The 17,161-nt window shown below is 39.5% G+C and overlaps 1 protein-coding gene across 1 annotated transcript in view; it reads right to left on the reverse strand.

The window, feature by feature from the left end:
* The window catches only part of CDKL3 (cyclin dependent kinase like 3), a 147,544-nt gene that overhangs the window by 95,414 nt on the left and 34,969 nt on the right, over positions 1 to 17,161 (reverse strand). Inside the window, 2 exon segments of the mRNA XM_065545886.2 lie at positions 2,203 to 2,342; positions 4,341 to 4,453. Of these exon segments, the coding sequence (XP_065401958.1) occupies positions 2,203 to 2,342; positions 4,341 to 4,453 (253 nt within the window).

Consider the following 17,161-nt stretch of genomic DNA (forward strand, 5'->3'; position numbering starts at 1 on the left):
CCAAATGTCCAACAACAGTGAAGGGATTTTTTAAAATGTAGTATAGTCATATAATGAACTACTACTCTGCAAAAGAGGAACAAATTGCTGATACATACAAAAACATGAATGAATCTCTAAACCATTATGCTGAGTGGAAGAAGCCAGACATGAAAGAGTGCCTACTGTACGATTCTATTTATATAAGATTCTAGGAAATTCAAACTAATCTATGGGAAGAGAAAGCAAATCAGTGGTTATCTGGGGACAGAAATGGAAGAAAAGATGAATTGTAAAAGGACACAATGAAATTTTGGAGAGTGATGGAAATGTTAGGTATCGTGTGTGTGTGTGTGTGTGTGTGTGTGTGTTAGATATCTTGACTGTGGTGGTGGTTTCATGTGTGTATACATGTATCAAAACTCTTCAAATTGTACATTTTAAGTATGTGTAGTTTACTGTTCATAAATTATACCCCAATAACATTGTTTAGAAAATTTATATCTAGGAAAAAAAGTGCCCTACATCAGATATCAAGGTGTATTTTAAAGTTACAATAATAAATCAAAGTTGTACTACTTCTAGAATAAAGAGAAAAATCAATGTAACAGAAACAAACCCACACATGTATAAGCTTTTTGTCTATGATAAATGTAGCATTCCAAATCATTGGATGATTCTAGTTGTTTTAAAAAAAAAAAAAAGCATATTGCAAGTTTTGCAAATGTATTGCAAAACTTATGACAAAAGATTAATGTGCTTTTTTCACAAATCAATGAGAGAAATATTTTAGTTGACACACAGGTTAAGGATTCTTTTTTTCTTTTTTTATACAGGGTCTTGCTCTGTCACCCAGGCTAGAGTGCGGTGGTGCAAGCATAAATTACTGCAGTCTCAAATTCCTGGGTTCAAAGGATCCTCCTGCCTCAGCCTCCCAAATAGCTAGGACTACAAGTGGGTACCATGACACCCTACGCTTTTGATTAGAGATAGGGTCTTACTATGTTGCCAAGGCATGCCTCATGCCACACCTGGGAGGCAGAGGGTGTGGTAAGCCAAGATCGCAGCATTGCACTTCAGCCTGGGCAACAAGAGCAAAACTCCATCTCAAAAAAAACAAAAACAAAAATAAAAATAATAAATAAAAAATTAAATTTTAAAATAATAAAAAGGAATTATATAATGTTTTCATTTTCTCCAGTTCAAGACAGATTTTGGCCTTGGTGTATCTTCAGACATTAAAACTATAGCTGCTGAGGTCCTGTAGATATTTTAGTACAAAAAATATGTCCCTAACAGGGCTAAACTAAATGTTAAAAGGTAGTGATAAACATAGTAAGTCCTTAGAATTTCTCCATTTTTTTTTTTTTTTTTTTTGAGACAGAGTCTCTCTCTGTCATCCAGGCTGGAGTGCAGTGGCCTGATCTTGGCTCACTGCAACCTTGGCCTCTAAGGTTCAAGTGATTCTCCTGCCTCAGCCTCCCGGGTAGCTGGGACTACAGGTGTATGCCACTAGGCCCGGCTAATTATTTTGTATTTTTAGTAGAGACGGGGTTTCACCATGTTAGCCAGTATGGTCTCGATCTCCTGACCTCGTGATCTGCTGGCCTCGGCCTCCCAAAGTGTTGGGATTACACCGTGAGCCACCGTGCCTGGCCCATTTCTCCAGTTTATACCTAATTATCATTAAAATAGAGATAAATTAAATATAATGAACATAGTTATCTTAGGGGGCGTTCAGCTCTGACAGTCTATGAATTTTAATTTCTCTGTACTAAAGACATAACTTTCTACAGATTACATTACTTTAGGAATCCTTTTGGAATTTCATTAAAGTGATAATTTAAAACTGTATTATAATTTATGCAAATTTCTCAGATATAAATTCTTAATTTCTCAACATACATGAACTGACTGGGCGCGGTGACTCACGCCTGTAATCTCAGCATTTTGGGAGGCCGAGGTGGGCAGATCACCTAAGCTCAGGAGTTCCAGATCAGCCTGGCCAACCATGGTCAACATGGTGAAACCCCATCTCTACTAAAAATACAAAAGTTAGCCGGGCACAGTGGCAGGCGCCTGTAACCCCAACAACTTGGGAGGCTGAGGCAGGAGAATCTTTTGAACCTGGGAGGCGGAGGTTGCAGTGAGCTGACATTGCTCCAATGCACTCCAGCCTGGGTGACAGAGCAAGACTCTGTCTCGGGGGAAAAAAAGACATACATGAACTATATCTGCCAACAATCCATTAAGCTTTGGATATTTTTTTCTTGCATTTTTGGGGTGTTGAACTTGAGGAAGAACTACCCCAGCAAAAATGGGGCTCTTGGAAAAGATATTCTGCAAGTGAGGTGACAAATTGCCTGAAAAGAGAAAAAAAATGTATATTTTAAAAACAGAGAAATTAGTCTATAATCAAAATAATCAAACTGCTATGTGATCTACATTAGATACTAAAAACTGATATAAGGAAGAATATCAATTATGTCTTTTAATTTTTTGAAGTTGAATAAAAACTATCTGAACATGTCATAAAAAATTGAGGTTTCTTCAGTTATCTGCTGATAGCCCACAGGCAACATAAGATATAAAACCACCAGGTTTACTTGCTTTTCCCAAACTATAAGACATAATATGTAACGCTGTCAGAAAATGCACATTCCAACTTTTATGCATTTCCACGTGGGTATCCAAATGATTTTACTATTAAGTGTTCCTCAGCAAAATACATTGAAACCTTACTCAAAGTAGCTAAAATATTAAAGGTATGTAGAAATCAAAATATTGCAAAAAAAGAAACAAGGCTAGAGTAGTAGCAGAATGGAAAGAACTATAAATATGAGTGGAGGGAACTAAGTTCTAGCAGTTTTGCTATAACTAGTTCTGTGACCTTGGGTAAACCTCTTCCTTTTTGTGCTTGGTTTTCTCATCTGTGAAATGATAGGATTAAACCCCACCATCTAAGGTTCCTTCTGATATTAATCTCTTAACCAGAACTTCTTAAAAGACACAAAAAAGTGAGGTGTCTTAAGGCTCTAAACTATATCTTAAATCAATAATTATCCAGGTTTCACTGTTTTTAGAATTGTTCATAGTATCTTCCTCATAAGCCTGTAATTACAAATTTATGCATACCTTCCCCACCACACAAAGAGCTCCTCAAGCTTCTCAGTCAGGAATAGTAAAAAATAAATCTTAGCCAGGCACGGTGGCTCACGCCTGTAATCCCAGCACTTTGGGAGGTCAAGGCGGGCAACATGGCAAAACCCTGGCTGCACTAAAAATGCAAAAATTAGCCGGGCATGATGGCACATGCCTGTAGCCCCAGCTACTCGGGAGGCTGAGGTGGGAGAATCACCTGAGCCCAGGAAGTCGAGGCTACAGTGAGCCATGCTTGCACCACTGCACTCCAGCCCAGGTGACAAAGTGAGACCTTGTCTCAAAAAAATTAAAATTTAAAATTAATAAAACCCACAAATCTTGAAATAGCACATTCAAGGCTAACCATCATAATGTTTTGGTGGCCAAAGCAGATCATCAAATAAACTCTCATCAAATATATTCTTTTTTTTTTTTTTTTTTTTTCTGAGACAAAGTATCATTCTGTTGCCTAGGCTGCAGTGCAGTGGCGTGATCTCAGCTCACTGCAACCTCTGCCTCCTGGGTTCAAGCGATTCTCATACCTCAACCTCCTGAGTAACTGGGATTACAGGCGCTTGCCACCACACCTGGCTAATTTTTTTTTTTTTTTTTGTATTTTTAGTAGAGATGTGGTTTCACTATGTTGGTCAGGTTGGTCTCCAACTCCTGATCTCAGGTGCTCCGCCTGCCTTGGCCGTCCCAAAGTGCTGGGATTACAGGCATGAGCCACCATGCCCAGCCTTCATCAAATATGTTCTTGAATAAGTTATTTAGCTATCTGGCTGTCTATTATTGTTTTCTTTAAAAAGAAGGGTGGTTTCTGAGTAAATAATTAATTTTCTATTTCCCAGTCCTTTAAAAAAGCATCTGACTCAACTCTACTATTTGAAGTCCTTATATAGAGGCACAAATATTTGAAAAAGCCTAATTTAAAAACAACTTTTAGACAAATTAAAGTACATTCCTATTGTACTATTCTTCTTAGCATCAACAATCAACACATGGCTTAGCTATTTATATCCTAGCAAAGAAAATATTATTTGCAAAAACAGAGAATTTTCTGCCTTCTTTATCAGCCCAAGGAACCCATCTGCTGTCATCTATCAAAACAATATGCTTCCCTGTTCTTACACAGAATAGCTAAATTTGAAAATCAAGCAGAATTGATCTGGCAATATTTATTTTAGACATGTAACTCATGCTATTTCTGTAATACCTACCCACTTTCAAAACAATTTTATGGAGTAAATCCAAATCAGAGCTACTAGGAAGATAGGGATTTCCAGTGGCCATCTCAATGATCATACAGCCCAAAGCCCAGATATCCACAGGTCTGAAACAGATCAGGGAAAAACAAATCACTTTTTCATGTAGAAATATATAAATATATTCTTTAAAATATGTTTAAAGAAGGCTAAAGAAACAAGTGGTATCATTTGTAAGTTTTGTTTTGTTTTTTTTCGAGACAGTCTTGCTCTGTCATCCAGGCTGGAGTGCAGCGCCGTAATCTCAGCTCACTGCAAACTCTGCCTCCCAGGTTCAAGCAATTCTCCTGCCTCAACCTCCTGAGTAGCTAGGACTACAGACACATGCCACCATGCCCGGCTAATTTTTGTATTTTTAGTAGACACGGGGTTTCACCATGTTGGCCAGGCTGGTCTTGAACTCCTGACCTCGTGATCCACCCGCCTCAGCCTCCCAAAGTGCTGGGATTACAGGCATGAGCCACCGTTCCCGGCCCATTTGTAAGTTTTTATTGTAGATCATATACCAACTTTATAAGAATTGGTAACTGCTATATTGGTGAGGTTATCAGAAAGAAATAGTCCCAAGTACTGTTCTGGGAGTGTAAACTTATATGACTTCTTTGGAGGAAAAATTGGCAAAAGCCACCAAAATTGAAATTGTATATGCTTTTGATTGTACAATTTTATTCCTAGGAATTTATCCTAAGATATACTCACATGTGTGCACAAATATAAATTACATGAGAATTTCACTGCGGCACTGTTCGTGGAAGAAAAAGATTGCAAACAACCTAAACATCCACCTATAAGGGAATGGCTAAGAAAATTTTTGTACCAACCCACAATAAAATATTATTCATCTGTTAAAAATGATGAGGTCTGGCCGGGCACGGTGGCTCACACCTGTAATCCCAGCACTTTGGGAGGCCGAGGCAGGCAGATCACAAGGTCAGGAGTTCGAGACAAGCCTGACCAACATGGAGAAACCCCGTCTCTACTAAAAATACAAAATTAGCCAGGCGTGGTGGCACATGCCTGTAATACCAGCTACTCGGGAGGCCGAGGCAGGAAAATCACTTGAACCTGGGAGGTGGAGGTTGTGGTGAGCCGAGATTGCGCCATTGCACTCTAGCCTGGACAACAAGAGCAAAACTCTGTCTCAGAAAAAAAAAAAAAAGAAATTGATGAGGTAGATCTATCTATATGTGCTGAAATGGAATGATGTCCAAGATAAATTGTCAAATGAAAAAAGCAAATTCATAAAAGAAATCAAAGATCTAAATAAATGGAGAGATACTCCATGTTCATTGATAGGAAGACTCAATATTGTCAAGATGTCAGTTCTTCCAAGCTTTATGTAATGAGTCAATACAATCCCTATCAAAATTCCAGTAAATTAAAAATTGATAATTATGTGAGGTAACACACATATGTAAATTAGCCAAATTTAGTCATTTTACAACGTATTTATACCTCAAAGCACCATGCTGTACACAATATATACATACAATTTAATCTGTGAATTTAAAAAAATCCTAGGAAATAGTTTTGTAGATATTGACAATTGATTGGAAAGTTTATATAGAGAGGCAATAGACCCAGAATAGCCAACACAATTTGAAAAAGAATAAAGATCAAAATTACTTGACTTCAAGATGTTTTAAACAATAAGCAAGATAGTATGGTATTGTTGAAAGAATAGATAAATAGATCAAGGGAACAGAATAAAGAACCTAGAAATAGACTTGCACAAATATGATCAACCGATTTTTGACAAGGGAACAGAGGCAATTAAATTTTTTTAAAAAATAGTCTTTTCAACAAATAGTGCTGGAACATACAAAAAACTAAATCTAGACACAGATCATACCCCTTTCACAAAAATTACCTCAAGATGGATGATAGACCTAAATATAAAATGCAAAACTGTAAAACCTCTAGACGATCACATAGGAAAAAATCTACATGGCCTTAGGTAATGAGTTTTTAGATACACCACCAAAAGTATAATTCACAAAAGAAAAAATTGATAGGTAGAACTTCGTTAAAACTAAAAATTTCTGCTCCATGAGAAATACCGTTAAGCAAATGAAAAGCAAGCCACAAACTGGGAGAAAATATTTGCAAAATAATAATGAACTTGTATCCAAAATACATAAAACTCTTAAAATTCAACAATAAGAAAATAACCCAATTAAAAAATGGGCAAAATAAACAAATACACAATTCACCAAAGAAGATACACAGATGGCAAAGAGGCATATTAACAGATGCCCAATATCATATGTCATCAGATAATTGCAAATTAAAACAATAATGACATACCACTACACACGAACGCCTAAAATCCAAAATACTGACAACATCAAATGCAGGTGAGGATGGCAAACAACAGGTCCTCTCATTCACTGCTGGTTGAAACACAAAATTATACAGTCACTTTGGAGGACAATTTGACAGCTTCTTACAAAGCTAAACATAGTCTTACCATATGACCCAGCAATTGCTTTCCTTGGGATTTACCCAAATGAGTAGAACACTTCTCTCCACACAAAAACCTGGACATGAATGCTTATAACAGCTTGCTTCACAATTGCCAACACATGGAAGCAATAAAGATGTCCTTCAATAGGTGAGTGGATAAACAAACTGTGGTACATACATATAATGGAATATTATTACTATTATTATTATTATTATTATTTTAGAGACGGAGTCTCACTCTGTCACCCAGGCTGGAGGGCAGTGCCGCGATCTCGGCTCACTGCAAGCTCCGCCTCCCGGGTTCATGCCATTCTCCTGCCTCAGCCTCCCGAGTAGCTGGGACTACAGGCGCCTGCACCATGCCCGGCTAATTTTTTTGTATTTTTTAGTAGAGACAGGGTTTCACCATGTTAGCCAGGATGGTCTCGATCTCCTGACTTTGTGATCTGCCTGCCCTGGCCTCCCAAAGTGCTGGGATTACAAGCATGAGCCACCACGCCTGGCCTATGGAATATTATTTAGCAATAAAAGAGAAGTGAGCTGTCAAGACACCAAAAAAAAAAGGAGGAACCTTAAATATATATTGCTAGGTCAAAGAAGCCAGTCTGAAAAAGCTACATACTATGTGATTCCAACTATATGATATTCTGGAAAAGCCTAAAGTACAGTAACAGTAAAAAGATCAATGGCTGCCAGGAGTTTTGGGAGAAGGAGGGAAGAATAAAAATGAAGCACAGAAGATTTTTAGGACCATACAATTATTCTGTATGATACTATAATGATGGGTACATGACATTATACATTTATCAAAACCCAGGAAATACAATACAGAGTAAACTCTATGGAATTTAGTTAATAATGTATCAATATTGATACATAATTGTAACAAATGTACCACACTAATACAAGATGTTAGTAATAGAGAAATGTGTAGAGTAGGGTGCAGGGGACATAAGGAAACTACACTTCCTGTTCAATTCTTCTGGAACCTAAAATTGGTCTAAAAATTAAAGCCTCTGAATATAAACAAATAAAAAGTGGCAGGACTTGGTGGCTCATGTCTGTGGTTCCAGCAACTTGGGAGACTGACGCAGGAGGATCACTTGAGCATGGGAAATCAAGGCTGCAGTGAGCCATGAGTATGCCACTGTACTCCAGCCTGTGAGACAGAATGAGACATTATCTCATAAGTAAATAAAGAAGAGTGGGGAGGGAAACCAAGATTCTATACTATGTATATAGTATGCTCCTATTTCTGTTCAAAAGGAAGAAGATGGAGAAGTATGTGTATGTATGTGCGTATACTGCTAGATAATGACCTAAGAAATAAAGGAATTAATTATAATACATACAGTTTTTCAGATCTACATTATAACCATGGATGATATAATAGTAACTTATAAACTTGCTTATTTCACAAATTTTAATTGTTAAGTTTTAATTTAATTGTTATTTAATAACAGGTTTCGAGAGTGATTGTACATTTCCCCACCAGTGTATGTGAGTTCTAAATGCTCCACTTACATTGGTATTTACTGTCTTTTTTTCAATTTAACCATTCTGGTACCACCTTGTGATATAAGTTTGCATCTTTCTGATGACTAATAAAAGTATGAGCTTTCACATTTAAAAAAAAACAAGTTTTAACTCTCAAGCTTTAAGTTACTTATTATTATTACTATTTTTAATTTTTTTTATTCATTTATTTTTTTTTTTGACATGGAGTCTCGCTCTGTCACCCAGGCTGGAGTGCAGTGGTGTGATCTCGGCTTACTGCCCTTCTCCTGCCTCAGCCTCCCAAGTAGCTGGGACTACAGGCACCCGCCACCATGCCCGGCTATTTTTTTGTATTTTTAGTAGAGACGGGGTTTCACCGTGTTAGCCAGGTTGGTCTCGATCTCCTGACCTCATGATCCGCCCGCCTCGGCCTCCCAAAGTGCTGGGATTACAGGCGTGAGCCACCGCGCCCAGCCAAAGTTAATTATTTTTAAGTACTCTCTCCACAGAATGCAATTTCTATGCACCTCCTCCACTACCAAAAGAGACACTAAAAACATTCCTACACAAAGCAGTTCGCTTTTCCCCAGCTTGACCTGAAATTTCACAGTACAGTTTAGTAAGGTAAGCCATTATCTGCAGAAATTTAAAGCATTATCTAGGCAGGCCTTTCAAAGAGCAATAGAAGACAGACCATGTCTAGTTAATTATCATTGCAGCAGTAATCTTAAAGGGATTTTCTGAAATATGAGCAAGTCCTAGTTAGCTATAGAGAAAACTTCTCCCCTTCACTTCAACTACAACATTTTGCAGAAAAAGAGCTGTCCAGTCGAAAAAACGAAAACAAAATTAACCTACTAAGGAAAGTAAAGATATTAGACTCAAGCCTTGATCAAGAAAAGTAGATCCAAAAAAGCTTAGGTTTAACATGCAGGGGTAAGGGAGGATTAAAAAAACAAACAAACAGGGATATGAACTTCTAGCATGACAGAGTGAAGAGATCAGCTGACCTACTCTCTTACTAGTTTATCATTGAAACTAGTATTGTTTTTTTTTTAAGATGGAGTTTCATTCTTGTTGCCCAGGCTGGAGTGCAATGGCGCAGCCTCAGCTCACTGCAACCTCCGCCTCCTGGGTTCAAGCGATTCTCCTGCCTCAGAATTATTTTTTTAAATACAAATACTTAAAGGATATGTATATATATACATAGTCCTTGTAGTCCTGAGGCTAAGCATAAAATGAAGATTTATTTATCCCCTAGAAACTATGCACTTCAGTGTAAGAAAGATGAGTCTGTGTACTTGAACCAAGACAACTTTTTCCTTCCCCACTCTCTGCCTGGTGAGGCAAAGACTCCACTCTAGGGCTCCCTCTTCCTTCAGCTCCCAGTTGAAGAGCTTTCTTCCCAGGAGAAGTGGAACTTCACCATTTCTCATCATTCTCCCAGCTGCCTGTTGCTGAGGCTAAGTTCTGGGTGATTAGTGTCAAGAGGAGGGAGACACTCCTCCAACCAGCCCCTGTTCATGGAACAATGGTTCTACCTTGAATGCAGTGCAGAGAATGCTGGGGCGCAAATTGCACTTGCTCCACTCATAAGGCAGAGGTTTCATGCCAGGAAAAGCAAGCTGAAGGGACCTCAGGTTGCTGATCTCCATATCTCACTAAGTAGCCAGCTCTTAAGAACAGCAATATTAACTTAGAGAGAAAATTACCATGAATTCAACCCAGATCCAGAAACTGGGCTCAGAGATTTTGCCTGGGGGAAGAAGCAAGCCATAAATTAGATGGCTCCTAATCTCTTTCAAAGGAACTGACATTATTTGCAACAGAGTATAGAGAAGTTCCAACTGAAAGGTGTTCTCAACAATAGTACAGAATGTGGTAAAAGACAACTGGGTGGAGATTCATCAATTTAATGAAGCTACAGTCTAGAGTATAGGCCAGCTAGCTTGTGGGAAAGAACCATGGAATAACACAGATGCTTTCCTGGGGTCAGGACAAATATTAAATATTGAGCACAGAAACTACTCCTTCAAAGGACCCACAATTTGATTGGAACAGTTTGTAGAGCTATTTAAGTCCCAGGGCAATGTTTAAAATAATAGAGCAATAAGCTATCAGTGAGTGGAGTTTAACAGCTAGGAGTAGCCAGGGAAAGAAAGGAAGATAACCCTACCAATACCACTGTCATCTCAGAGTGACTGTGGGCCTGCCCAAAACCATGCCTCCCTGAGGAGCAACTAAAAAGGTTTAATACTGTGTGTGGGGGTGGGGGGTTGGGAGTATTGGCTCCATGAAAATAATTCAGCCAGTCTCTATGATACAAACAAGCAAAAAACAGTAACAAGTCCCAGAAGGAGGGGTCCCATACCCAGAGTTCCCACAATATGTTATCTAAAATGTTCAAGTTCCAACAAAAATTACACAGCAGGCAAAGGAATCTATGAGATATGACCCATACACCAGAAAAAAAGCAGGCAACCCAAACTGCCTATAAGAGTAACTACACGTTGGATTTGGCAGAAAAATATTTCAAAATAACAGTCATGAATATGTTCACAGAACTAAAGGAAAGCATGATTAAAGAAGTAAAGAAAGGTATAATGACAGTGTCACATCAAATATTAATAGAGAATATCAATCAAGAGCTATAAATTACATATATGTATAAAGAAGAACCAAGTGGAAACTCTGGAGTTGAAAAGTACAATAACTGAAATTTTAAAATTCACTAGAGGAAATCAACAGTAGATTTAAACAGGCAGAAAAGGCCGGGCGCGGTGGCTCAAGCCTGTAATTCCAGCACTTTGGGAGGCCGAGACGGGCGGATCACGAGGTCAGGAGATCAAGACCATCCTGGCTAACACGGTGAAACCCCGTCTCTACTAAAAAATACAAAAAAAAACTAGCCGGGCGAGGTGGCAGGTGCCTGTAGTCCCAGCTACTCGGGAGGCTGAGGCAGGAGAATGGCGTGAACCCGGGAGGCGGAGCTTGCAGTGAGCCGAGATCTGGCCATTGCACTCCAGCCTGGGTGACACAGCAAGACTCTGTCTCAAAAAAAAATAAAATAAATAAATAAATAAATAAACAGGCAGAAAAATTAATTCATGAACTTGAAGACAAGACCAATAGAAATTATGTAAGCTGAAGGATAGAAAGTAAAAGGAATGAAAAAAATAACAGAGCCTCAGAGAAATGTGAAACACCAAAATATGTATACTGGGAATACAAAAATGAGTGGAGAGAACAGAAAAATATTTTATAAAATAATGGAGGAGGCCAGGTGTGGTGGCTCACACCTGTAATCCCAGCACTTTGGGAGGCCAAGATGGGTGGATCACGAGGTCAGGAGATTGAGACCATCCTGGCTAACACGGTGAAACCCCGTCTCTACTAAAAATACAAAAAAATTAGCTGGTGTAGTGGCAGGCGCCTATAGTCCCAGCTACTCAGGAGGCTGAGGCAGGAGAATGGCATGAGCCTGGGAGGTGGAGCTTGCAGTGAGCTGAGGTCATGCCACTGCACTCCAGCCTGGGCGACAGAGCGAGACTACATCTCAAAAAAAAAAAGGAGGAAAACTGCCCACAATTATTGCAGAACAATAATCCACAAATACAGGAAGCTCAACAAACTCCAAGAACAAAAAGCACAAAGAGATCCACAAACACACACATCATACAAGACAAAAATCTTGAAAGCAGCATGAGAAAAACAAATCATCACTTACAAGAGAACTTTGGTAAGATTAACAACAGACTTTTCAATAGAAACAATTGAGACCAGTAGATAGTGGTATAATTCAAAGTGCTCAAAAAAGACCTCTCAACAAAAATGCCTATATCTAGTAAAGATATCTTTCAAAAATGAAGGTGAAAGTAAGACTTTCCAAAATGAACAAAAACTGAGAGAATCTGTTGCTAACCAATCCACTTCACAAGAAATACTGAAGGAAGTTCTTAAGACTGAAAGCAAGTGACCCCAGATGGTAATTCAAATCCATAGGAAGGCCAGGTACAGTTTCTGATACCTGTAATCCCAGCACAGTTGAGGGCTGAGGTGGGAAGACTGCTTGAGGCCAGGAGTTTGAGACCAGCCTAGACAATATAGTGAGACTTTGTCTCTACAAAAAAATAAATTAGCTGGGTGTGGTGGCACATGCCTATAGTCCCAACTATTCGGGAGGCTGAAGCAGGAGGACTGATTGAGCCCAGAAGGTTGAGGCTGCAGTGAGTCACAATCACTCCACTGTACTCCAGCCTGGGTGACAGAGTGAGATCCTGTCTCAAAAAAATAAAAAATTCACATGAAAAAACAAAGAGCACTGGTAAAGGTAATTATGTAATTATAAAAGGCAATATAAATGCATAATTTTCTCTTTTCTTCTGTTAATTTTAAAAAGCAATTATATGAGAGGACTTCAAAAAGTTCATGATAATGGAATTAAAAGATAAAAATTAAAATATAAGCTTCATTCTCATTAGCTGGGCATGATAGCATGTGCCTGTAATCCCAGCTATTTGGGAGGCTAAGGCAGGAGAATTGCTTGAGCCTGGGAGGCAGAGGTTGCAGTGAGGTGAGATCGCACCACTGCACTCCAGTCTGGGCAACAGAGTGAGACCCTGTCTCATAAAAAAAAATTAATAATAATAATAATGATACCCTACGAAAAAATAAAAATATAAACTTTGTTCTCAGTGTGAGATCCATAAGGTTCAAGATACTTTTGTAAGCAGTGATACCAGCCATTTAGTATGTCCCTAAAGAACTGAGTGTCTTGGGAATTTAACCTCATCAATGTAGTCCTTTTTACATTATTAACTGAAGAAAAATGGGTGCCCTTTATAGATTTTTTAAGATTAGGAGAAAAAAAAAAGAATCAGGAGGAACTAAATCAGGACTTTAAGGTAGATGCCTAATAATTTCCCACCAAAATGTTTATAAAATTGCCCTTGGGGGCCAGGCGCAGTGGCTCAAGCCTGTAATCCCAGCACTTTGGGAGGCCGAGACGGGTGGATCATGAGGTCAGGAGATCGACACCATCCTGGCTAACATGGTGAAACCCCGTCTCTACCAAAAAAAAAATACAAAAAACTAGCCGGGCGAGGTGGCGGGCGCCTGTAGTCCCAGCTACTTGGGAGGCTGAGGCAGGAGAATGGCATGAACCCGGGAGGTGGAGCTTGCAGTGAGCTGAGATCTGGCCACTGCACTCCAGCCTGGGCGACAGAGCGAGACTCCGTCTCAAAAAAAAAAAAAAAAAAAAAAAAAAATTGCCCCTGTTTGATGAGAGGAATGAGCTGGAGCATGGTTATGGTGGAGAAGGCACTTCTGGTGAACCTTTCTCAGACGTTTATTTTGCTAAAGCTTTGGCTAACTTTCGGCCAGGTGCAGTGGCTTATGCCTGTAATCCCAGCACTTTGGTAGATCAAGGCAGGCAGAGTGCTTGAGCTCAGGAGTTCGAGACCAACCTGGACAACATTGTGAAACCCCATCTCTACAAAAAATACAAAATGTAGCTGAGCATGGTGGCACATACCTGTAGTCCCAGCTACTTGGGAGGCTGAGGTGGGAGGATCACTTGAGCCCAGGAAACAGAGGCTGCAGTGAGCCAAGTTCCCACAACTGCATTCCAGTTTTGGTGACAGAGCCAGACTCTGTCTGAAAGAGAAAAAAAAAAAAAAAAGCTTTGGCTAACTTTCTCAAAACGCTCTCACAAGAAGCAGATATTATCATTCTCTGGCCATCCAGAAAGTCAACAAGCAAAATGCCTTGAGCATCCCCAAAAAAATGTTGCCATGACCTTTCGTCTTGACCAGTCTCTTGCTTTGACCAGCCCACTTCCACCTCTTGGTAGCTAGTGCTTTGTCTTCAGGATGATATTAGTAAAGCCAGGTTTCATCATCTGTTACAATTTTTCAAAGAAATGCTTCAGGATCTTGATGCCACCTGTTTAAAACTTCCATTGAAAGTTCTGCTATTGTCTGCAGCTGATCTGGGTGCAATGGTTTTGGCATCCATCAAGTGGAAAGTTTGCTCAATTTTAATTTTGCTGTCATAATTGTGTAAGCTGAACCAACTGAGATGACTATACTGTTGGCTATTGTTTCTACTATTAATCATCCTTCAATTAGGGCAATAATCCCCTTCAATTATGGCATAAACAAGAGAAATGTTTTCCTCACAAATTGATGTGAGTGGTCTGCTGCTGCAGGATTCATTTTTAACATCATTTCCTCCTTTCTTTCTTTTTTAAATTTCATTTATTTTTTTAATTACTATACTTTAAGTTCTAGGGTATATGAGCACAACATGCAGGTTTGTTACATAGGTATACGTGTGCCATGCTGGTTTGCTGCACCCATCAACTCATCATTTACATTAGGCATTTCTCCTAATGCTATCCCTCCCCCAGCCCCCAACAGGCCCCAGTGTGTGATGTTCCCCTCCCTGTGTCCATGTGTTCTCATTGTTCAACTCCCACTTATGAGAACATGCGGTATTTGGTTTTCTGTCCTTGTTTTTTTTTTTTTTTTTTTTGAGACGGAGTCTTGCTCTGTCACCCAAGCTGGAGTGCAGTGGCGCGATCCTGGCTCACTGCAAGCTCCGCCTCCTGGGTTCACACCATTCTCCTGCCTCAGCCTCCCGAGTAGCTGGGACTACAGGCGCCCGCCACCGCGCCCGGCTCATTTTTTGTATTTTTAGTAGAGACGGGGTTTCACCGTGGTCTCGATCTCCTGACCTTGTGATCCGCCCGCCTCGGCCTCCCAAAGTGCTGGGATTACAGGCGTGAGCCATCGCGCCCGGCCTGGTTTTCTGTCCTTGTGATAGTTTGCTGAGAATGATGGTTTCCAGCTTCATTCATGTCCCTGCAAAGGACATGAACTCATCCTTTTTTTATGGCTGCATAGTATTTCATGGTGTATATATGCCACATTTTCTTTATCCAGTCTATTATTGATGGACATTTGGGTTGGTTCCAAGTCTTTGCTATTGTGAATAGTGCCGCAATAAACATGTTTGTGTATGTGTCTTTATAGTAACGTGATTTAATCCCTTGCGTATATACCCAGTAATGGGATTGCTGGGTCAAATGGTATTTCTAGTTCTCAATTCTTGAGGAATTGCCACACTGTCTTCTACAAAGGTTGAACTAATTTACACTCTCAGTGTAAAAGCGTTCCAAAGCGTTCCTATTTCTTCACATCCTCTCCAGCATCTGTTGTTTCCTGACTTTTTAATGATCGCCATTCTAACTGGCATGAGATGGTATCTCATTGTGGTTTTGATTTGCATTTCTCTGATGACCAGTGATGATGAGCATTTTTAAATATGTCTGTTGGCTGCATAAATGTCTTCTTTTGAGAAGTGTCTGTTCATATCCTTTGTCCACTTTTTGATGTGGTTGTTTTTTTCTTGTAAATTTGTTTAAGTTCTTTGTAGATTCTGGATATTAGCCCTTTGTCAGATGGACAGATTGCAAACATTTTCTCCCATTCTGTAGGTTGCCTGCTTTACTCTGATGATAGATTCTTTTGCTGTGCAGAAGCTCTTTAGTTTAATTAGATCCCATTTGTCTATTTTGGCTTTTGTTGCTATTGCTTTTGGTGTTTTAGTCATTAAGTCTTTGCCCATGACTATGTCCTGAATGATATTGACTACATTTTCTTTTGGGGTTTTTATGGTTTTAGGTCTTCCATTTAAGTCTTTAATCTATCTTGAGTTAATTTTTGTGTAAGGTGAAAGGAAGGGATCCAGTTTCAGCTTTCTACATATGGCTAGCCAGTTTTCCCAGCACCATTTATTAAATAGGGAATCCTTTCCCCATTGCTTGTTTTTATCAGGTTTGTCAAAGATCAGATGGTTGTAGATATGTGGTGTTATTTCTTAGGCCTCTGTTCTGTTCTATTGGTCTATCTCTCTGTTTTGGTACCAGTACCATGCTGTTTTGGTTACTGTAGCCTTGTAGTATAGTTTGAAGTCAGGTAGTGTGATGCCTCCAGCTTTGTTCTTTTGGCTTAGAATTGTCTTGGCTATGTGGGCTCTTTTTTGGTTCCATATGAACTTTTAAAGTAGTTTTTTTCCAATTCTGTGAAGAAAGCCAGTGGTAGTTTTTTGGGGATAGCACTGAATCTATAAATTACCTTGGCCAGTATGGCATTTTCACGATATTGATTCTTCCTATCCATAAGCATGGAATGTTCTTCCATTTGTTTGTGTCCTCTCTTATTTCCTTGAGCAGTGGTTTGTAGTTCTCTTTGAAGAGGTCCTTCATATCCCTTGTTTTTTTTTTTTTTTTTTTTTTTTTTTTTTTTGAGAGGAGTCTGGCTCTGTCGCCCAGGCTGGAGTGCAGTGGCCGAATCTCAGCTCACTGCAAGCTCCGCCTCCCGGGTTTACACCATTCTCCTGCCTAAGCCTCCCGAGTAGCTGGGACTACAGGTGCCCGCCACCTCGCCCAGCTAGTTTTTTTGTATTTTTTAGTAGAGACGGGGTTTCACTGTGTTCGCCAGGATGGTCGCGATCTCCTGACCTCGTGATCCGCCCGTCTCGGCCTCCCAAAGTGCTGGGATTACAGGCTTGAGCCACCGCACCCGGCCCATATCCCTTGTAAGTTGGATTCCTAGGTATTTTATTCTGCTTGTAGTAATTGTGAATGGGAGTTCACTCATGATTTGGCTCTGTTTGTCTGTTCTTGGTGTATAGAAATGCTTGTGATTTTTGAATATTGATTTTGTATCCTGAGTCTTTGCTGAAGTTGCTTATTAGCTTAAGGAGATCCTGAGCTGAGATGATGGGGTTTTCTAAATATACAATCATGT

This window comes from Macaca fascicularis, chromosome 6 (assembly GCF_037993035.2).
Source record: "Macaca fascicularis isolate 582-1 chromosome 6, T2T-MFA8v1.1".
Taxonomy (NCBI): Eukaryota; Metazoa; Chordata; class Mammalia; order Primates; family Cercopithecidae; genus Macaca; species Macaca fascicularis.